This window comes from Neodiprion virginianus, chromosome 2 (assembly GCF_021901495.1).
Source record: "Neodiprion virginianus isolate iyNeoVirg1 chromosome 2, iyNeoVirg1.1, whole genome shotgun sequence".
NCBI classification, from domain to species: domain Eukaryota; kingdom Metazoa; phylum Arthropoda; class Insecta; order Hymenoptera; family Diprionidae; genus Neodiprion; species Neodiprion virginianus.
Window position 1 is genome coordinate 29,691,446 of NC_060878.1, and position 22,399 is coordinate 29,713,844.

At 41.3% G+C, this 22,399-nt stretch overlaps 2 protein-coding genes across 3 annotated transcripts in view; both read right to left on the reverse strand.

Moving 5' to 3' along the window:
- Positions 1 to 11,175: 11,175 nt before the first annotated feature.
- On the reverse strand, positions 11,176 to 12,166 carry LOC124297795 (UPF0602 protein C4orf47 homolog). Its single transcript, XM_046749110.1, has 3 exons — positions 12,047 to 12,166; positions 11,690 to 11,969; positions 11,176 to 11,558 (listed from the first exon to the last, which is right to left on the reverse strand). Exons 1-3 carry the CDS (start codon positions 12,164 to 12,166, stop codon positions 11,176 to 11,178), a joined length of 783 nt encoding a protein of 260 aa, XP_046605066.1.
- A 7,852-nt stretch (positions 12,167 to 20,018) lies between these two features.
- LOC124297876 (obscurin) overlaps positions 20,019 to 22,399 on the reverse strand; it is a 205,031-nt gene continuing 202,650 nt past the window's right edge. For both annotated transcript variants that reach the window (XM_046749220.1, XM_046749219.1), the window contains one exon: positions 20,019 to 21,271. In XM_046749220.1, the coding sequence (XP_046605176.1) occupies positions 21,174 to 21,271 (98 nt within the window). In that variant the 3' untranslated portion in view covers positions 20,019 to 21,173. The remainder of the gene's footprint in view (positions 21,272 to 22,399) is intronic.

Genomic DNA, 22,399 nt, shown 5'->3' on the forward strand with positions numbered 1-22,399 from the left:
GGAACAGTAATTTTCGGAGGTAAAAAACAAATGGATGGAAAGAGAGAGAGAGAGAGGGAGAGAAAGAGAGAATAAGCGCATGAACGAGACAGTGAGAGAGAGAGAAAGCGAAACAGTGGGAAAGAAAAAAAAAAAAAAGTTCAGAAAGTACGACGTCACGCCACGTGTGAAATACGGATGAGAAAAAGTGATATAAATGGGAAAAGAGAATGAGAGAAACGAAGCAGGATTCGAAGAGCGAGGGAGTCGGAAAAAATTAAAACAGTTACGGAGAAAAGTTAAAATATTTGCTTCGAATAAAAATGTACAAAAAGTTGTTACATGAAACGAAATAACGTCCGATCAATCATTTTCAGTCTTCCATCAATTCATTATTGGAATAAACAATTCGGGAAATGAAATTGTTCAAGTCGAATTATTGGAATAATAGCGTAAAATAGCTTAGACAATATTTACTCGGATGAGAAGTAAAAATTTCGAAAACCGGCAACTTTGTTTCAAAGGTATATGTTAGAGTAGAAGTATCAGAATGTATCAATCGGTTGGGCAGTTTGCAATACCTACACGATGCAGAAAACATCTACTTCGTAACATTGTACAGTTGACGAAAAAACAAGAAATTATTGATTACTGAATTTGCTTTATCCACAAGGTAAAGACACGACAAGTACTCGGCCACGTGGAATTAACAATTAAAAAGCGGAACCCTTATCTCGAAAATAAGCCGGGTCCGGTGCACTGGTCAAATGAAAATTAATCACTTTAATGATTCGTCCGGGCCAACGGCGAGACGTGCGAGGCAGAAATATATCAGGGCGAATGATGAGTCGGGGAATTTTTCCACCTTGTGCCCCTCGAGGCTTGGAATCGCTTATTAATGTAACCTTACCCCCGCGATTTTCGCCCCTCCGAGTTTCACCGGCTCGGAAAAAGATTCCGCGTGGCATCCCCTTATTCCACTTATTCCGAGCCAATTTACAGCGTTTTTCTCCGATCTACACCTCAATCTTTCTTCCACCCTCGCTTACCTTGCGTTTACGTTTGCTGCGACGAGGCGTAATCCGGATCTCCGGCATCCCGCCCGGATTCTGATGATCCAGAAAAAATTGAGCCGGAATTTAGATGAGGGGTATTCCCGGAACTCCCACCCCTCAAGACTGCCGATCGCAACTCGGAGCGGCTGACTGACGGGACAAGTTCGAACGTGTTCACCATCCGATGCTCCGAGAGGAGGCATTCATTTCCTTGTAATTGCAATCGTATCGTTTCGCGAATTGCGGAACCCAGCCCAAGAATCTTCCTCCGGGATTTATTGCCTTCGCAGTTACATTCTTGGCGAGTTCGCTCTATTCTCTTATCGAGATTCTTAGCGTCGTTTCACAGCAGACCATATACACCGAACTTTCAGCCTCGCCGATATCTACTCTCCAATTCTCCTCGACGATGGCATATTTTCGTTTCATTCTCTTTTTTACCGCGAAAGAATGAATTTCAACATGTTTTACCAATTTTTGTTTCGATTTTCACAAATTGGAGTCAGATTTTGACTGGAAAATCTGCAAGAGTCAGTCTTTACCGTGTAAAGTGACGAATGTCACTTATTCTTGACGTTATCAGAACCTTGAGTTCATCGTCCACCCGAAATGGTTATACCCAGCGGAATTTTATACGCAATGACGAAAAATTTGTACTCGCAAGAATATTTATTTTTCGCATGGATAATGGCCATAAATGTATTTCTGTCACAACATTACTCAAAATGAGTGATATTTTACTCAGTCAGTATAAAAAAAAAAAAAAACTTGAATTATTCTCAATCAAACTATCTCCTTTGTTATTTTTTCTTTCAATTTTCCGAACAACTTGTCATCGTGATTCGAGAAAATTTGAAACAAATTCGGCAGTCAGTTGACCTTTGGAGTTTGAGATTTTCATTCTTAGATTGTAGAGTTGAGCGAAATTTGATTCTCCGAGAATTGTATAGCGCGTATAATCAAACGAGAAATCGCGTCTTCGCCGCGTTGATGACGCCGGTATCACGTCTGGAGAACCGGAAGTTTGTGTTTCGGCTAATGATAGTTCAAGTTTAAACTATAACGGCCTGCCTGCGAGGAAACCGGACGCAGATATGAACCGCAGAGTTGCGGGGAACGGAGTCCGGGAAACTGCAGGGGTAAAGCGATCACGAGAAAAGACCGTCCACGACGGAATTACGTCTCCCGCGGCTTCTGCACATAGTATATACCAGTTCTCAGTGACTTTCGCGGTACGTGAACACATCCGAACGAACGGAGGTATCTCGTTTACCGCAGTCCATGTCCGACTGGAAATATCGATTGTAATGGGAGACGCCTCGGATAGCTATGACAATACGATTTTCAACCCTCGAGGAAATTGGAGAAGTGAGGAAGGTTGATTTACTGGTCTAATCAAGAAACGAAAAGTAAAAGCCGTTCGAAATCTCGCGATGCTTTTATCGACGCACCGAGAAACCCTCACATTTTTCAACAGCAAATTTCTCTCGAAACGAGTGAGAAATTCATGGCTTCGTGATGTTATTAGACACTGCGTTGGATGGATTTAGCCGAGAAGTGTCAGCGAGATAAACACTAAAGTGATAGAAATTGCGTTTTAAAAGGGTATTCAGGTCTAGTAATTTCGAGAAATCGATGAGTATTTTTTTACACATTATTATAGCTACATATTGTATGAATATTTTGGCTCAAACCCGATGTCAAATATCCAAAAATTGAGAAAGTTATGAGACCTCAAGTGAAACAATGTACGACCGCTCGGTGCGCGCCTTAATAGATTTATTGGCTTCTAGGTCGGAAAAATCGGTTTGTAAGAAAACTGCGAATGCGGCAGAAGACTTCCCGAATGCCCAGGAATCACCGCTCAACGGTAAGAAAAATTCCCATTTCAACTGATACAGGAATAAGCCTCAAAACCAAGGTCAAGACATTAACATTTAAATGCGTTCGTCTCAAAACTACATTTTTCCACCTGGTTTACATAAAATCTCGAGTTATTATTCAGTATACATTCCTCTATAATGCCTACCACGGGCATTTCGAAATTATTGTTACAACTATATAAAAAATTGGAAACTATCGAAAAAAAAATAGAGGGAAAAATTCATTTTGTCTACAAACAGCCACCATTTAGCATTTTTTTTTTATTTCTCTTGCTCCTTGGTACGGGCTGAAACGACATTCTTACTAATCAAGAAAGCTCGTTGTTTTTCTAATTCGGATGAATTGGAGCGCTGGAATCGTGTCAACTACCTCAACCGGTTTTTTATCACGGCCGTATTTAGAGGCCCACAATTGTTTGAATTTTAACATTTATTTTTCACAAAAATTTAACTAGAAGTTTCTTAAATACCAATAAAAATTCTCTGAACAAATGGACGCTGAAGCTATATTTATTTTTTTTTATATCAAGCTTGAAAAAACGCTCGAAATTCAGACATCTAGACCAGAACATCCCCTTAAGAATATACAGGAATTACTGAATAATAAAAATTTTCATGATATTTTTTTACTAAAAAAAAAAAAAAAAATTAACAATTTTTACAAAGTAGTCTCCTTTAAATTATACACACGAAGTTGTGTGAAGACAGGCGGAAGATGGGGTGAGAAATTTTTGTTTCCATGCCCTAAATGAGAAGCGTCATTACGACCGTGGGGTGATTAATTTTTTTTCCTCTTAGCTTGAAGGTATATATATACTAATATTTTTTAACACTCCACCTACACGCTGATTGCGTCGGTGTAACTACTAACACGTACGTCTGTACTCACATGTGTGGATATAATATGTCGGTGAAATTACACGTGTATTTAACCGCGTTAACGTTAGCTTTTTTTACCCCTGGAATCGTAACGAAATAGAGAAATTAAAACGTACCACGCGTATAAATATCGACTGGATGGATCCAATTAGTGAAACTTGATTGAAACCAGTCATTCGCGTCGTACGGATCGTGGCAGGTCAGGTAGATAGATATCAGTTTAAGTCTAACATTTTTCGTTATACGACACCATTCCACCCTTTGATAATACGTGTACCGAACGGATGGTGAAAAAATCCACCCATTCACACCGTTTCTTTTGTGAATATTTCGATTAAAAACGAACAGTAAATCATTTTCATCCCATTCTCGTCACGGATTTAATTCAGAAAAAAATATGTACCCATCGTACTGCATAATATTAAATCATGCTGAGGTTTCTTCACGATATCTCAATCAGTTTTCTCAACACGCGTTTAAACTTCCTCTTAGTTTAGCCTACCGTTTCATCAGCAATCTGTGGCAAATATGCGTTCCGGAATTCGGAGTTTTTCAATATCCGCTCTTTCCGCTTCTTCGCGTTTTCCTCAATTTCAATGCGGCGACCAGGCCACGCGTCATATTCGAACTGCAAATAGCGAGGGTGTAATTCTGCATTTGTCCACCTGGACGGACGCAGGTAGCAGAGGCATAGAGCAAGGAGTGTTCGGGGCAGGGACAGATAGTCAATGGGTGTGCAGGAAGGATTATAGTGTTACGGCGACAACGGCATATTGTGTCGGTAGTATCTGCGCGGTCGATCAGTTGTAGGCTTAGCCCACATTGCTTGATTCATGTTGCCCAGTCCCCGGGGATGCCCAATCATGTAGAATTACTCACCGTCCGTGGGACCGTTAGTGCGGTAAAGTAGCTGCCTTATTTTTTCCCCTGTAGAATAATTACGTCGCAAAACCGAAGGTGAGAAACAAACTAACAACAAGAGGTGGAAGGAAATCTGTGACATTTTTATAATCCTTTATTGTATTTCGGCTTCTTTCGTTTTTCCAGATTCCTCGCATTATGCATTTTATTCGTTTCATTCCGTACTCTCCGAATATTCAGTTTTGTTGACATACTTTTTCGTCTTGTTTTTTTTTTTTTTGTACGGTTTTTTTGTGCCAAGTCAACGTACGCGCCGATGTGGACTTTTCCACCATCTCCGAATTCTTGTGTACCCACCACTCACGGTCCTTTTATTTTGCATTCTGTTTTCTTCTTTCTCAACGAAGTAACGTTGGGCATGTACAAAGTTATTAATTTTCTTCATTTCTCCTCCCCTTTATGCATACACAAGCATGTGCGTATTTTATACTTGTATATATTCTGTAAACTTCAATATTTTTCTTACTTATTTTTTTGTTCTCGGAACGTTGGTATCTCTTTGCAGGTTAATATATTATAACCGGGTTTATTTGAATTTGTTACAACTCAAAGAGAGGGGCAAAAATTCAGCTTATCAACAAAGCGAGTGAATTTGAACCAGTAGCTTATCGCAACGATTCGATACTTTCAGTCCGTGAAATGCGAAAACGGACGTCGCGTTGATACAAACGCGAATTTCGATCAATTCAACCTTTGTTATTTCGTTCTTATTATTATTTTTTGTTTTTCTTGTCACCTCACAGACACGTCCAGTGCGCGATTTGAGTTTCACGAAGGGATTTCGGAAAGCAAAAGAGAATGAGAAAAATCTCTGATATATATTTCGGACGCAAGGTGCAACCTGAGGCAGTCGTAAAACTACACAAAATGGCAGATTGCCCCGGTGGGGTTTAAAGCCCCCTTGAATCTCGGCAGACGGGGTGCGGATTCAATAAAACGGATAACACGCGGAGAACAGGGTGGTTTCAGTCCTTGCGAATAGTCAATAGTCTGGTTGACGACGAGTTTTGGAAACTTTCCAGACCCTCGGTGCCGAATTCAGGGCCAAAAGCTCTTTAAGCCTTGCTAAAAACTGCTCGCATGTAAGTTTCGGGGGGTTGGAAACGGATCAAGTCGAAATGGACACCGGGAGCAGTGAAAAATGAGAGCTTCCACTTTCAAAGAAATTTTTACACTCGAAGGTTTCGCATCAGAAATTAAACGAGCATCTAGCTGGTTTTTAGATGAACGATTTGTGCTTTCGGTCAATTTCAATTAACAAGAACATTGAAAATGCCTGGATCGGATGTTGGGAATTATTAAAAAATTGCATGTACAGAAGCTGATTGTTTTTCAATCAACTCAAATGACCTGACGTGACTGAATACTTTCACTTCGCATTACGGCTACAGTTTAGTGCAGTTTTCATAACGTTGCTTATTACAAATACCAACGCGATTGCAATCTATAACGGTAACTCGAGGTAGGTACAAAACAAATGGGAAAAAAGATAAATAGACGCAGACAAATGAACAGACAGACGGACCGACAGACAGATGGAAAGTTCCTCGGAATTGGCTTTCCCCGAAAGTCTGTAACAGCGTGTTGCCCTTCGTTCGCCCCCCTCTTTCTACACACTTGCCCCAAAGCTCTCGGAGAGTTTGTTTTTGTTACATAAGCGCCGTTATCGGGAGCTGTACCATTCGACCAGGCTCGTTTCTCGATGAAGCGCCACTTTCGCGCAAAGAAAGAAAGAAAATGAAGGAAAAGGGAAAAAAAAAACTTTTTCACTTCTTCGGATGGCTATCCCATTACTCAGCTAAGTATCCAAAGTGTCGAAAATTCCTCACTATCGGTTTACTATTGCAGCCGTCAAGTTTTGAAATTAAAAACAAAAACGGAAAATCAATTAGCAAGGGAACAGAAAAAGACCATTCTTATCGTATACGACACATTTTTACACATTAGAAATTTTATTTTTTGCAACATTTCGCAATCCGTCGTAACATTTTTCACTGCATGTAATTGATCAACAACTTTTGATATTAAATTTATATACACATTCATACATGCATATGAATATATTTCCCTCGGATATTACGATGCGTGACATATCCGTTAATTGCAATGTACAAATTCGAAATATCAAAGAGAAAAAATTGGTCACAGCCGACGTGAGCCGAGCACCGTTACACATAATACACATGGAGCTTGCGTGAATGACGACTACGGATGGTGGGCGAGATGAAAATGGAAAAAAAAAAAAATAATAAAAATAATAGAAAGAGCGTAAAGAGAATTGCGGAGGAAAAAAACCTCGCCTGGGGAACAGGGAGTGCAGATTTAATGCAACTTCGCAATTCTCCTCTCTGTCTCACTGCGTTGCAGCGGGTTGAAAAAGCGGTAACACGGGGATGAAAAGGTCAGGTTGAAACACGGGGTGCAAGTTGAAAGTCTAGTAAGTAATTAGAATCTAGTTTCTCTCTCTCTCTCTCTTCCTAGAAAGAGAGAGAAGAAGAAAAAGGGAGAGGAAGCAAGTTGGAATAAATTTATTGAGAAAAAAAATCAACATTTAGTTGAGATTATTATTCATCCTTCTTGTAGGCTTACTTCTTTAAGCGAGTCTTGCATAGTGATTCTTATACGATGAGACTGTAATATTGACTGCCAGGACGTCGCCGTTAGTGATTAATGTGCAGCGGTAATTACCAAGGCAGTAATTAGTCGGTAGGTATAGGTACTTGATCGTATTGAAGATGTTCAATATTGTCGTGCAATTCAGCGCTTATAACGAGCTAGAGAAAATTCGAATAAATATAGTGTGTCCAGAACGTTTTCTACCTTCTCATATTTAAAACAGGCCATATTCACAACATTCAATTGGCCAGAATGGAAACCAGCTCTTCTGATAATCGGGCGCTTGAACTATTGGAAACTATATGAAAAAGGGAAAAAATTTTTTACAAATATACGATGCAGTGTCGTTATAGAGTAAAACAGTGCTAAAATGTGAAAAATGACATCACGGGATGGAAAAATATTGCGGGTTTATGAATTATTAAAGAAAAAAACGCACACGGACGCGCCTGAAAACGTACGAAAACTCAAACGCAACTCGATTTTGCTATTGCACGGTCGTATTAAACCAGGTGTGGAATTCTTGACTCGGTAAGCTGGCAAGAGGGTGAAAAGTTTTGGAACAGGAAAACTCGACGGATTTGTGACTAGAAGTGCAGCGGCGTAGCTCAGCCGTAAACTCGCAACGCAAATCAGCCCTGGGCTGCAAGCTCGTGCGAAAGGAAACATTTTTATTTCGGTGAGATTTATCGCAGGAAAGAATAAATAACATTTTTCCCTGAAGTTGTGTATCAAGTTGTTCGTTCATAATCTACGCAAGTAATTTGTCCTTATTTTACTTTCGGTTTTGTTCTTTGTTAATTTTTTGCCTGGTTTTTACCCTCGATTCTATTATGTTATTCGCTATACATAGAGTATATATAGCGTGCGTACATATTTTTAACCATAGTTTTTGTTCTAGACCGTGTAAAAGAGTGACGAAGACAAATGATATTCATAACTATTATGCCCCTCTCGTCGTATATTATAATTCATAAGCGCTGAGGTGTCAGCTTTTGACGTTCGAGTGCCGCTGAACCGTAAATTTATTGTATTATAAAGGACGCTTTATCCCCCCCCCCCCCTCCTTCTGGATATACACATAACGCACATATACAGTGAATCGGAGACGTATAGTGAGAGAGAAAAAGAGGAAGAGGAAGAGGAATAGCAAACGGTGGTAAACAATTCAATTGCCGGTAACGAAAATTCCTAAATTACGCAACGTCGAACGAAACTTCATACAAGATGCAACAAAGTACCGTGAATTCGTTGCTCTTTGTACATTCGTTGAAGAGATTACGTGCCACTGTACGAGTTTTCCGATCAGCCGGAGTTTGATTTCGAATAAGACACCCTGTGAATTACCGTTAGTTGTCTGCAGGCTCTCGGTGTATCCAGTGAGTTATGGTTGGACCCTTGAGCCATAAAGTCTGTACAATCCGAGCCTACAGCCTCAGGAGACACGTCTTCGGCTGAGACACGCCCGGATTTCAACCCTTTCCCACCCTTAAATATACCCCGTAACTTAGGCCTCGGTCAACTGGCACACTTCTTGCAGTGGAAGGCATCGAATTTAGTTGAGACGATGCCGAAGACGTTTGACTGAGTAATACCAGTCCATAGCTTTTCATTCGAACTCAACATCTGTAAAGTGAACGGCTCTGAGGCGTGCTTGATTTTGTTGAAATACCGTTATTTTGTCATCAACCGTCGAAGTCGAGAAGGATGTGTTAAATTTTCTAAACACAGCTATTTCGAACCGGAAGGATTATTTTTTGGTTGAATTGAGTGAGCATTGTTTTACTAGGTACTGTTCCGATCGTACAGCGATTAGCTTATCAAAGCGCACGAGGCACAAGATCGAAGCGAAATCTTCAAAAGGGTCGGCTCACCAAAATTTGATACTATTGATGAATTTTATTACGAGATGGTCGTGCATTGAGTATTTATTAAACTATCATATTCATAAGCTGCCAAGATCTCGTAGAAAATGATGGAATTGTAAATAAAAACTCACAGATAGAAGCGTTATAGATATGAATACTTCAAAATGATTAAGAATCTAGCAGATTTGTCGGATCTCATTTTACGTTGTTTGATGTTATTCTGAAAGACTATTTCCTTCCAAATCCCCGAAACACTATTTTTTTTTTTGCTATCTTTTTGGCATCGTTAAATTCTCACTTTTAACATTACAGCGATATTGATTATGATCCATAAATGTCAAAAAGAAAATCTGTTTCAATGAATTTGTACAAAACAGTCTTCTGAATAATAAGTCATCGTAGAGTGAAATTGAACGAACCCACAAGACGTTTAACGAAGCATGGATATCGGAACACTTGTTTGTGGTCCCAAGATTATTTACTAACGTATTTGAAAAAAATAGCTCACGACCAATATGATAATTCGATAAGCGGGTACTCAATGTACGATTTTGTCTTAATAAAAGTGATAAAAAGTATCGATTTTCGGTGAATCAACCCTCCGTAAAGATATCCCAGGATAAAAGAGGGCGACTAGAATTATCTCGGGGTCCAGCTGGCGAAGAAGAGATACGCAGAGCAGCTGATCCGGTATAAGGTACCGTCGGGTTTGCTTCTGCATAACTGCGTCCAATTTTGAAAATTGACCCGCATCCCCGAACCCGTCAGCGCGGAGTGTAGAGGGGAGGGCGAGAAACGGGGAGTCCCAGACGTTTGTCATATCCTGAAAAAGAGAGAACCTCACCGTCGAGACTTAAGTGCTTCGGCCATCTTCAATGGGGATTGATCCTGCAGGAGCCATGCGCGTATTTCTTCGTATACCGAAGAAGACTCGTCGACTGTCTCGCACACCGATTCGCCCGGCACCCTCTGAGCTAGGACCATCCTCTCGTCCCGTTCCTCGTCCTTTGTCCATCCGGATGAAACCTGGCCATACGATACGCCCGACTCGGTGCGGCGTCATCCTACTCACAATCAGAATACCCAGCTGGCTCTGAATGGGCAGATTCGACGGCATTCGATATTCTTTAGAATGCAAGTCTCCAGCATCCGCTCTATTCTCACTCCTTGTATACCGCTTGATAGTGCCTTCGTACACTCGACGGCTACGTGTGGGTCTGTGTCTACAGATGGAAAACCCGAAGCGGTTCACGCTTCTTTCCGGAATTTTATTCCCCCCGCACTGCAGATTCGCCGTATCGAGTTATTCGACCACTCTGATATACCGGGTGAAGAATATCGCCGAGGGACTGCCGTGGAAATTCACTTCTCAGATGTCCTTCGCGATTTTATCGTCGGTCAAATCGTCTGACGCATTTACGTTCGAGGCATTTCGTACATTGGAAGGCTCGACGGTGAAATTTTAGCCGTCGAAACTAGTTTCGGGTTGAAATTGTTCGAGGAGGCATTCGTCAAACGACTTCCGAGCTCACCCGGCACGATATATGTCACAAAACACCATGGCAATGAATAGAATGCGGAGGAATATATCACGCGGAGGTAACCGCGGATTCTCGGTGATTTCATACAGGGGTTGTATTCGTTCGTTGGTATCCTGGACAGGCACTGTTTATGGAAGTTGCGGACCCGGTTCTCCGCCCGAGGGGTGAACGTGGCTGTTGGAAATCATCCCATTTTTCCGCGTAGCACTCTTCTTGACGAAATTAATTATACCTTCTCACTTCGCGCTTTCTTCCTCTCCATCGTTTTCCTCTTTGGCGATAACGATCGTATACGTAGGCGGAAAACTAACAGTCGAAGAATGTAATCGATGTGTTCTAGTAAATTTTCGCAAAGTAAGTATATTTCACGGTCAGCAAAAACAAGGTAAATGCGTAGGAAAATAAGAACATCCCGACTTCTACATCCCGATATTCAATACTTGAGAGGGTAGATCCGTTCCCTGTACTCCGGGTAGTTGTTCGCGTTGCACGATATCCGTGTACCGTAATCGATTATACTTCTCGTATATTTTTCACGCTCCGGAGGATAGCCGCCCAGCCATCTAGCCTGCGGACTGGCACGTTCCTTCTTGATATCGTAGGGGGAACTTTCGTAGGGTGGATATTTATCAAAGCACCCGGCTTTGCAGCCCCCGATTTTCTTCGGGCCTGGGACGTAGATGTGACCCGTTCCGATCACCGGCGATCGGGAAAGAGCGGGAGCCACGTACATCGGGCCAAAGGTTGTTGCCGTGTAAGGATTCGGCGGAAAGTAAGGCTGTGGTACGCTGGTAGTCAGAAATCGAGCCTCGCGTTCTGCGGGGTGAAAGAAAAAAAGCAGAAAAAATGTGTGTCTGAAATCGAGCCGTCAAGCTTGCGCGTTTTTTGACGCAAGCTCTGCATCCGGGAATCCAGCGTTCCACTCGAATGGTGGTTGTGCAGTTTACCTTTCGTGACCTTTTTTCTATCGTAAGGATCAGTTTCGTGTTTCGGATCGGGACTGAGGCAGATATTTGCGTATCCGGGACCGCCTAGGGGATTCGGTTTTATTTTGCAGTTCGGCAGAGCGTCGCTCTCCTTCTTCTTTGGTTTGATCGAGGGCGCGTGATCCAGGGAATCAGCCGGGTTCGAGAAACAACCGTAGAAATCATTCGGAGTTGAATGCTTCTTCGCAGGACCTCCGGTCTGGAACTCTCGAGGACCGACGTTCTTCTTACGCTCCAAGAGCTGCGCACACACGTGGAAAGCGGTGTAGAATATAGCCGAGCAATGAAAACTCACCTCGCTTTCCTCAATTTTTATACCCTCTTCCTGCTCTCCTCCCTCCACGTCTCGGACAAGGCTTCACCCGTGAAAAGACGCTCGAACTTTTTTTCAAACAGCTCAATCCGAGGCCCCGGACGGATCTGTCCACCCGTCGCCATGTCGTCTCGCAGCCTAGCGGGTCTCCCATACTTGTCGAATGGCCCAGACACCGCGTCATCGAAGAACCCTTGTTCGTAGAAAATACGATGTCAGTGTCAAGGTATCGCTGCACCTTGTTTAAAAAAAAGCTTATCGCCTGTCCTTTCGTGAAAATTGTGAACAAGGTTCGAAAAATGTCTCTTCATCGTTTGCAGTGAGAAATCCTTGCTAAAATCTTATCATTTATGATTGAGGAATAAATCGAAATCGTTAAAAAAAAATTTCAAAATATGAAGCTTGCATCATTTTATTAAATTTTTCCGCCCTCTGCTGGTAATTAATGATTTATCATGAACACATGATGCATTGGAATCGATTTTGATTACTGAAAAAATGGTTACTCATTGGTTAGGAATATCTTGGTTATCTTCTAGAGCTTAAGTTTACTTTCAAGCACTTCTTTTTCAATGAATTTCTTACCAACGCGATCGAGGTCGATCTTTCCATACTTCCTGCCGATCGTCATAACTGAAATTTGTAACCACGTTCCGTGATGAAATAACGCAGCAGCAGCGGTATTTCTCTGCGTCCGATATTTCGGCATCCATGTTTGTTTACGGGGAACAATGGAAGGCGTCGGCGATAACGGCCGTGAAGCGATGAATCAAAAGGTAGAGAAGACGTGTAGTACGAGCTGAGGAGAATGGAAGCATCCGCGGGGTTGGTCCTGACTTTTCCACTCTGGTAAATGGCAGGCGGTAATTCAGGGAGAAGCGATGACGATAATGCTGATGAGAATGATGATGATGACGACGATAGTAGAGTCTAAACTTTCGATTGCCGAATCGACTATTAAGATAAGACTCGAGCAGAAGGAATGACGACGACGACGACGCCCAGCCTTAAAACTAACTTCGAGATTTAACCGAAATGGGAAACGACAGCGCCGAGCCGCAGCCGGAGAGATGGAAAGAGCACCGCTCACACCTTTGCGGTGTGTGTTCGAATTTTCGCGCGTGTGTCTGTGCACCTACTTTACCTTATACTTAAGATTTCGGCGGAGGGGGTGAATAAGGAGGGCGCGAGGAACGGCTAGGCTGGGGGAGTGTAACCATCTGATAGGAACTCGGATCGATTAAGATTAACCGTCTCTCCAGTCTACCGGTAGACTTTAGGAGACATTCAAATGGGATTTCGGATTAACTTCGTTTCAAATAAAATCAGCGCGAGTGTTGCGGGTGCAGTCCCTTTTAAATTGTGAATAAACGTGAAACCCGAGACGTAAATGTTTGCCATCTTGCTCCCCTTAAGCTGCTGTTCCGCTTAACCGGTTGTATGAGGGATTCCACCCTTCTCCAGAAACCCTCAAACTCGCACCGCTTCAAGCTTTAATCTTAGTTTCCTCGTATTTCGCATTGGGTTTTAGTTGCCTTCGAGAAAAAGTACGTCAGAGATGAATGTCGTCGAATTCTTGCGTTCCGAAATCGCTGTCATCATCGATTATGTGTTTTTGCAACACGACGCGGGAGTTGTCAGTTTCTTCGGAGAAGTGGACGCTGTTTTTTCGCTTTTGCTTTGACGTTGTCGGAGCGTACAGGGTCATGCAAGTAAATCAGCGAATCTTGACTGAAAGAGGGTAAAACGTAGAGAGGAGAATCCTGCCGACCACTGAGCGTCGTTGTTACAATGTTCGGTGGGTTTTTACTATTCTCAATTTCTTTCGCTCCCCTTAAAGGTGACCCTGCAGGGGCAAAAGCACCGTGGGCTTCGGTTCGCTGGTGCGTGTTTTGACCGGAACGAGCCAGCACCCCTTTTCAACTTAATAATGGACGAAGAGCCTCCCGTATCGTTCGGCTAACTCGATTCAACTTCGGCGACTAGGTAGCGACAGAAGAGAGGCCGCTGAAAGAATTAGGGAAGTTTTAACGGGAGGAAAGAAAATCTAAATCCTTCTTCTTCGAGATGCCTCCCCGAGGAATCCACGAGCTCGAATGGATGGCCTGCGAGCCGCTTCGAAGCATTCCAGCGCGGGCAAAAACACGCGTTGCGCGTTTCCGGTGAAAGACGTCGGGCTCCATTCTTCCGATATAGTAACGTGTCGTTTCATCCCCCGATAAAAATTGAATGGCGGATAAAAAACGGCACAATATCAGGAGACGCTGACAACCGAACGATTCGATGTGTCCACTGCATAGCTCTAACTGTGGGCACGTCACGAGCTATCACTATTCGCGCGTCTATTAATCCGGTCTTAAATAATTAATTGATCCAACCGCCGTTGAGGCTCGTACAGAATTTGCCGAATCGAGTACATGAATACACGTGTGTATACGTACTTACACTGCTCTCGATCTTCCGCAGTGGTACCCGTAACTAGGAACTCCTCTCATCCTTGCTCCTTGTCCTGTTGTCTCTGCAAATTGTTCCTTGGAGATAGATAGATTTAGTTATAGGTATAGGTATGTGCGGCTCGGACTGTCTAGCTCAAGAGAATTCCTATCTCTGCTGTTCACTCGCGTCAAAAGTGGCGAGTTTTTTGGAACAGTCGTCCTGTCGGTCATTCCGCTCGAAGAGACAGACCGGGACGCGGATTTATTTCCAATTGTGACGTCCCGTTGTGGATGTCGATGATTATCTACAAGTTTGCCTATTGTTCCAAGTGAGAAAGATATCTGGAAAGACTATTGATGGATGGAACCTGAGTTGTTTTTTTACTGTCGTGCTAGATTCTGTCAAACATTGAGCTCAAGTAATTGGATAGCTGAGGATGCATATAACTGTGTCCGGTGAGTCGATCGAAGCGATTACCTCAAAGAATCATGGTAGAGTAAGAGTCTTGAGTTGAATGTACGGGAGTTTTTCATTGTATCCTAGAAACGACCATTTATAGGAACAGAAAATCCGATAGAATTCAGAAGCTGAAAAGCTGCACGTAAGTGCCACGATAAATAGGTTGCGTGCTACGATTCAGATCGAATCGATATAGAGAAGAACGCGGAAGAAGAGGTTCATAGAATTCATCGCGACTCTGGATCAGAGACTCAACTCGCACAGCCGTTCTTTGCAAAAGCCGCGAAGTCGTCAATTAGACGGGGTTTAGCGACGGATCGATGAATCGTTTCCGAAGATATGCATGCCCGATGCTTCCGTGTAATTGACGAGGTATGGTTCCGTACTGTGTGGCTATAGGACACATATTATCCATGGACCTCTCCTCACATCCGATGCGGCGGGAGAGTTTGCCTGCATGACTGGATTGTTGGCAAGTTGGCGGTCAGTCGATCTGTCGTCGACGGACGATGTTTGACGAGGTAATGGACGTACCGTGTCAACGCGTTGACCCGTTCCAACGATACGTCGAACCGTAACGGCATCGAGCGATATTCTCCACACCCCAAACACACATCACCGTTGTGTTACCCGGTATGCAAACCCAGGCTATTGGCTTCCCACGATGTGCAGTAGTTCAGTTTGCGGTGTGCACGAGTCCCTGCCTGAATTTTGATTGCCGCATGACTGCAGCCGGGCGACCTCAGACAAACCCTACCGGAGTTGATCAGCGATCAATCACTCGAATACACTCTATCATTCACCGATTAATCCCTGCATTAACTGATCCCCACGACGCCTGGCCCTTCAAAATGGCACTTGTAGATCAATTGCCGCAGGCTGGACGAACAGGCTTGTAGTTCAATCAGTGATTTGGACTGTTGTGAGAGCATTCAACACCGATCAAAGATGGTTGCCGAAGGCTTCGGACTGACGACTAGATCCCGGCACCTAAACGCGGTTACCGAAGTTATTGCGGCCTGTAGTAAATGCTCCGACATTGGATTAGCAAATTGACCTTGCTAGTCAGCGCATCCAGCGCAGCTAGGTACAAATTTTAAATGGTTCCCAGAAGACTAGAGAAATTTTTTAAATCTCGGAAGCGGTGCCTAACTGATTGTGAGTCTTGTTCCTGCTACTTGGCAAGATGAACGCTACTCTTCGTGGTACACAAACACTTCGCGGACAAGGGCCTGGGAAAGGGAGGAGGAAGTGGAGGTCGCATTGGGACACTTTACCTTGTTTCAGAAACTGGTAAATTTCTGGAACCGAGTAACCGGGTTGACCCCAAGATGAGCCCACGACTACTACTGACTTGGGATCAGCCTGGTCACTCGGGAAACAATCCACTGTACAGCCACGACCATTCTCGTAAGCAAACGCTTGAGAGAACACACAAAGCGAGTCGTACCAGATCAGCCACGTTTAGGGTTCACTTTGTACATATTTACCTGTAGATCCATCCTTCAGTCGGATGCTGCCTCCTCTTTTTTCTTATGGCCCCTCCATTAGACACTATTTATTTCTTATATTTTCTCGTTCATTTCTTCTTTTCTGCTATTCGTTTCTCCCGAATTTCCTATCTCTCGACTCGGTATCAGGGATTCGGGACTTTCGTTTGTATGAAATTGAAATCTTTTTATTGTATTCTTTTTGAGAGATACAAATATTGATTATGAAATATCTTATACATTAAATTATTTTGATGAATGGTAATTTTCATTGTTCTTTGCGCTTTTTTTCTTTACCTTTCGCCTTCAATATTATTTTGCTTCACGTAAAGTCTTATAGATATTCTCATTAGTAGGTATATCAAGCTTGATTATTTACTAGACTATATAATGTACATTCTTAATAATGCAGAATACTATAACGGACCGTAAATCTTACAAAATTTTCTTTCAAATCTCATCTATTGATGAGGTTTCTCCAACATTTTCGATTCATATGCATACACATGTTGCGTACAGCGTGTTGAAGTAAAATATATTGTTAACTCCTCGAGCCGGATATCTGAAAACAATATCAACGGACCTTAATAATACATTTACAACTACCGTCTATACTATTCTCGGTTATTACCATTATAGTGTTATCAATTTTACTCCCATTCTTTATTTTTGCAACTGTAATGGCTTGTTTTTTTTTTTTTTTTTTTTTTTGTTTTTTTTTTAACTTGAACGTTGAGCTACTGTTTTTATTTCTCTGTAACTTGTACAGTGTCACAGGTATACTTCAGAAAAGTAGAAGATCAAAAACACCGCCTTACCGTAAAATAATTTCCAACTCGTCGACCTTTTTTTTTAATTCTGTGCAGTTATCGCTAACTCGTCGAAAGCTGTATGATAAAAATAAAGTGTACTGCATAAGAGCCAGGTTTGTGAAGAAATCAACGGTTTGTCATCCCTCTCTTTCAGGGACGAGGCTTCACTTGTTTCTAATGGCAGGATACAATGGATCACTTCTCGAGAGGATCGGCAATATTTCATCCAGATCTTCCACAGTCCCACTTTTATGAACTCTGTGAACGACGGGTGATCGGTGATGGTTATTAATACTTTATCCCCATTTCTTTACAGGCACAACTGCGCAAGCAGCCCCTGGGGCGCATTGCACAGTTTTCCCAAGTACTCGATAAATAAACATCGTGGGCTATAATTTTCATTACCATGTCCAATAATTATTATTCATCGCATTTTATGGCCCCTTTCCATCGCACGCGCGGCACAGCCCAGCTTACAATTAGCCCCAGTCGACAAGCCCCCCCCTCACTTTTCGTGTCGAATATTTTACACCTCCGTTCGATACGAGCCGTATCTATATCTATACGCTTTCGTTAAATCATTAAACGCCGTTGATTTACAGCCGTAGGAGAAACGGGTGTCATTATTATTATTATTATCACCCCTTCACACACACACCGATGCAGATATTCACACTTAGATTCGTCCCACCTCGTGTGATATTTCATTAACGAAGAATGTTACGATGTTTATATGACAATGTTTACTCAGGAAAAAATTATACAATCATAACAATAATGACAATGAGAAAAAATCGATGTTAAGATGTATCTTATTCATTGAGACCGTCATAGGTATCGAGTCTAAAAATATATAGAAACGTTTGTAAATTCAAGTTTTATTTTTACGAAGAGTTCAAACTAATTAAATTGTCATATTTTCTCTTCTTAATAACCGGTTCGTCTTTTTTAGTTTGTAGCTGGCGATGTTATATTTTATTATTCTCTTCGCAATCAAAAAGATACTCGTGTTCTCGAGGAGAAGAATAAAAAAAAAAAAAAACTTGTAAAGCGCTCCAACGGACTTTGAAATTTTAGATCATTCGATAAGCGCCTGAATATTTTCACGGTTACGATGTGAATTTTGTATGCCGTTCGCTTTTCTTTTCGTCTAGAAAATCTCATCGAAAATGAACGGAGAAGCGGCATATAGTGGAATGTAAAGTGGGAAATATTTTGAAGTGAATTGAATTTAAACTAAGGTCGCAAATAGCGTCGCCCTAAACTAACGCCCTCCGTGTTTCGCGGAGGGCGATTCGACTCTGGACATCCTCTAATAAGGTCCATTTGCATTTAGGGGTTCAATAAACACGAAGCTGTTGACCTCGTGACTGTTAAACTCAACGGCATTGCGCACGGTTCTGTTTTAGTTACCTGCTCAAGTACGGTCCGCGTTCTGTAGCTCGTTATTTCAAAGTTTAAACGGCACCCTGCGCACACACTTACTTACGATGTCGAAGGAGCCGCAGGAATGTGTACATCGTGAAAATAGCTGGTTACGAAGGTGGAACCTCGGTGAAGCGTTGTAAATTTGCGAAATGTCGATCGATTACGTTTAAACCTTGCATGCGCACCCGTATGCAGATTCTTTGACCTTTTGCTCATTTTCGACGCTTTTTTCTTCTGGGAATTAAGCAGAGAAATGGTACAGAGACCCACTTTTCTCTCTTCGCTTTTTCGTTTTTTTTGTTTTTTTTTTTCCATTCTCTTACTTCTACTTTGGAATCCATAACAAAGGTATGCTTATGGTATCGTGTATAGAGATTTTATATTTCCGGTAGGTATATTGATACAGATTGAATTTTGATATGTTCATGGGATTGCTGACTTGACAGTTAAAACGTTATACATGCTATAATTTATCAATGCAGGTATATTTCCAGGTTATAACAGGTACATTTTCATTTTTCTACGTTTGATTTTGTCTCGACTTGGCACGTATTACATTCCTCATAATTTACAAAACTAGACTGTATTTCACGTCTGACCAAATCAATTTCTTGCAAGGAAAATACAACAATGTCATTGATACAAGTGATGGAAAAAAAATTTCAAAATACTTTTACATGCGTTTATCAGCTCATTGGGAAGAATAACCCGTTTCATTCGTATGACTGAAATCATAAGCCTTGAGATTTTTTCTTTTAATACAAATATCGGTGAAATCCAAATGGATAACAATCCTGTCATTCATTTTATTAGTTACACCTGATTTGAAAAATTTTCAACCACTCGCTGACGTTACACAGGGTGGTTCTAACGAGGTGGTGAAAAAGTGTTGAGAGAGGCGGATTAATGAGGGGGGTCAGTGATATAAATACATTATAATTATACGCAAATACATATACATGTACATGTAATATATAATATATAACTGATACAATATATTTATATCGCCCAAACTGCAGCAGCCACTCATCGATGATAATTTTATTCTTTTACGTAGGTACTTTGATTGAAATATATCCGGAATATAGTCGATATATTTTATATATACTTATATATCATTACTCACTATTATATATTTAAATACAGGTGTTCACTATATTCACTCGAGTGTCCAAAAAGAAACGATCTTTATTACACATTATTATAGTAAAGACTAATTGTATTAACAATTTCATTCTCTATTATTACTATTCATTATTGTTGTTTTCTTTCTTTTTTTTTTATATTTTTATTATCGCACGACGTTCTTAGTACAGTATGGGATATAGCATATATCGTATATATATTGTAGGTATATAATGTTGCATGTATGTGTAATATTTTAATTCGTCGATTATTGTGAGTAGTAAGTTTCGTTCTTGAATTTTTTTTTTGTTTGTTGTTTTTTTTTCTCCTTAATCCTCGTGCAGACGGCTTTTTCTAGAAAAGCTTACATACGACGAGGATCGCTTTACGATGGTCGAGCTTGATCATACACGGTGATCGATCAGCTGATCTTTTTTGCCGAAGTGATCCTGGACCGACTCTTCGCTTTCTGCACAATCATCGCACACGATAAATTGCGCTACTTACAATAATCTGAGGGTACATCATAATACGCGCTATTCAAATTATGGTATAATCGCTAGAAGTACGTAATTGTGATAGATCAATCGTTAAAAAATAAAATAATTTGTACTATACAAATATGTTATCGAATCGACGATGATTTAAAAATGATTACACGAAGACTCCCGCTTAATCTTTAAACATTATACATATAGTTAGGTATACACTCCTATATTCACTATTATCAACGTAGTTTTCATTGTTAACATGTGATAAACACGGTTCTATGAATATTATTTATTACTGTTATTTATCGTTCAATTTTATCTTTCTCTTTTCTTCCTTCGATTCTACTTCGTGAAAATTCAATTACGCCTGACAATAACTTAACAAAGGTGATCTGGAAGTTGCGGTATAGATTTTCTATTCCGTCTCCCAAATTACACCGTGTAATTTACAAACGCCGATCACGTGACAGGTATATGTGTAACACAGAGAAGACCGCGTACTTGATCCTGCGGTCAAACCGATTACAGGGAAAAAGATATTTTCCTCGACTGGTATCCTCGCGTGATGAGTAATTATTATAATAATTATACAGATAGACACATAATTTGTTTGTTTTTTAAATTTATTCTCGTTACTTCTATCCCTCGTGTCCGAAACAATTATAGTTATATGTTTCTCTGTAAAACGCGTCACTTTGTATCTATACGTTATCATCTAGGTCTTATCGGGTTATATAATATAGTCGCATATGACGTGATTTGTTGATCTCTTCCATCTTCTCTTCCATCGTCTTCCATCTCGTAACGGCAAGCTAACGTTTAGCACCATACATATACTATTTATTCGTAAATTTAACAAGTATCTCTTGGGATGCAGCTGAAACTGTGTGGTCACCTCAGAAGCGAACTAATCGAGAGAGCGAACGTCAGTGCAAACGCCGCCCGCAATCCGGCGCTTCCACCGTGTTGCATTGCTGCTGGATTTTCACCTGGAAGCAGAAATCAATGGGGTGAGAATTAGTCGGTTCTATTTAACGGCGGGTTGACGAATTTCATTGTCTAAAAGCGAAATAACGCGTTTCGAATTATTATCTATCAATTTTCCCGCGGTTCGGACGGTGAAAGTATTTTTTTTCGCAGGGTTGGAGACTCTGGTGTAATTAAAATCCGCTTAGCCATCAATTTAGAATCTTAATTCCTGCGTCGTGGATCAATTAATCATTTTGCTGAAAGATCCTCATTTTTCTTTATCTACGTATCGAAGACACCGCCTGCGATAGTCGGAAAGTTTCTTTTTTTTTTTCCTATGATCCTTGTATAGCGATGCATTCGCGAAGCCGTAGCATGGAGAAAAATAAAGAAAACGAGCTGAGAAAGAGAAGAGAGAACTGGGGAAGGGTCAATAAGGTTAGCGTTAGATTTAGGAGCCGCAGAGATAAGGGAAAGTTTGGCATTCAATAACAGCCAATGAGGATAGTTTTTTCGCTCAATTTCTCTTGTTGCACAAAGTCCGCGAGAGTTTAGTTGCGAATGCCACGGCGGTGTTTTTCCTGGAGTTTCTCTCTCTCTCTCTCTCTCTCTCTTTCTCTCTCTTTCTCTTTCTTCTTTCTCTTGTATCGGCAGCGGGTATATAACCGTCATTATTTATCGGAGCAACAACTCGTGTTGGGATCAAGTAGAGTGGAAATCGACTTGTATTCCACCCCGACGCCAAGGGAACACGGTTCATTAATCTTCGAACTGATCTATCGAGTAATTATATAAATCACCGCGGAATGTTACTCCGGATCCCTCGATTCGTAAGAGGGGAGAAAAATTTCGGTAATACACCGAATTGAAGAGCGCGCGTACAATCCGACATTTGGAATTATTGAATATGTATCGCAGAAACAGGGGATAAAGTTACAAACATATACCTGTAAGGGAGAAGAAAAAAAAAAAAATTCTTCGTACCACGAAAATAACGCACGAATGAATATTTTTATCCAATCAAGGAAAAACACCTGATGTATGTTCGGGTATTTTGTGCTCAACGTTTCTACGTTCGACAGAATTCTCCTAATCCTGTTACTACTGATTGAGATGAAATTTAAGCACTCTTCGCGAATTTTTTGGCA

Bases quoted from the DNA above. Each gene is read 5' to 3' on its own strand.
- LOC124297795 (XM_046749110.1), bottom strand. From the start codon at position 12,166: ATGGCGACGGGTGGACAGATCCGTCCGGGGCCTCGGATTGAGCTGTTT. The intron at 11,970-12,046 runs GTATAAAAATTG...GTGTGTGCGCAG, and splicing joins GGGAGGAGAGCAGGAAGAGG to CTCTTGGAGCGTAAGAAGAA. The intron at 11,559-11,689 runs GTAAACTGCACA...TTCACCCCGCAG, and splicing joins TAGAAAAAAGGTCACGAAAG to AACGCGAGGCTCGATTTCTG.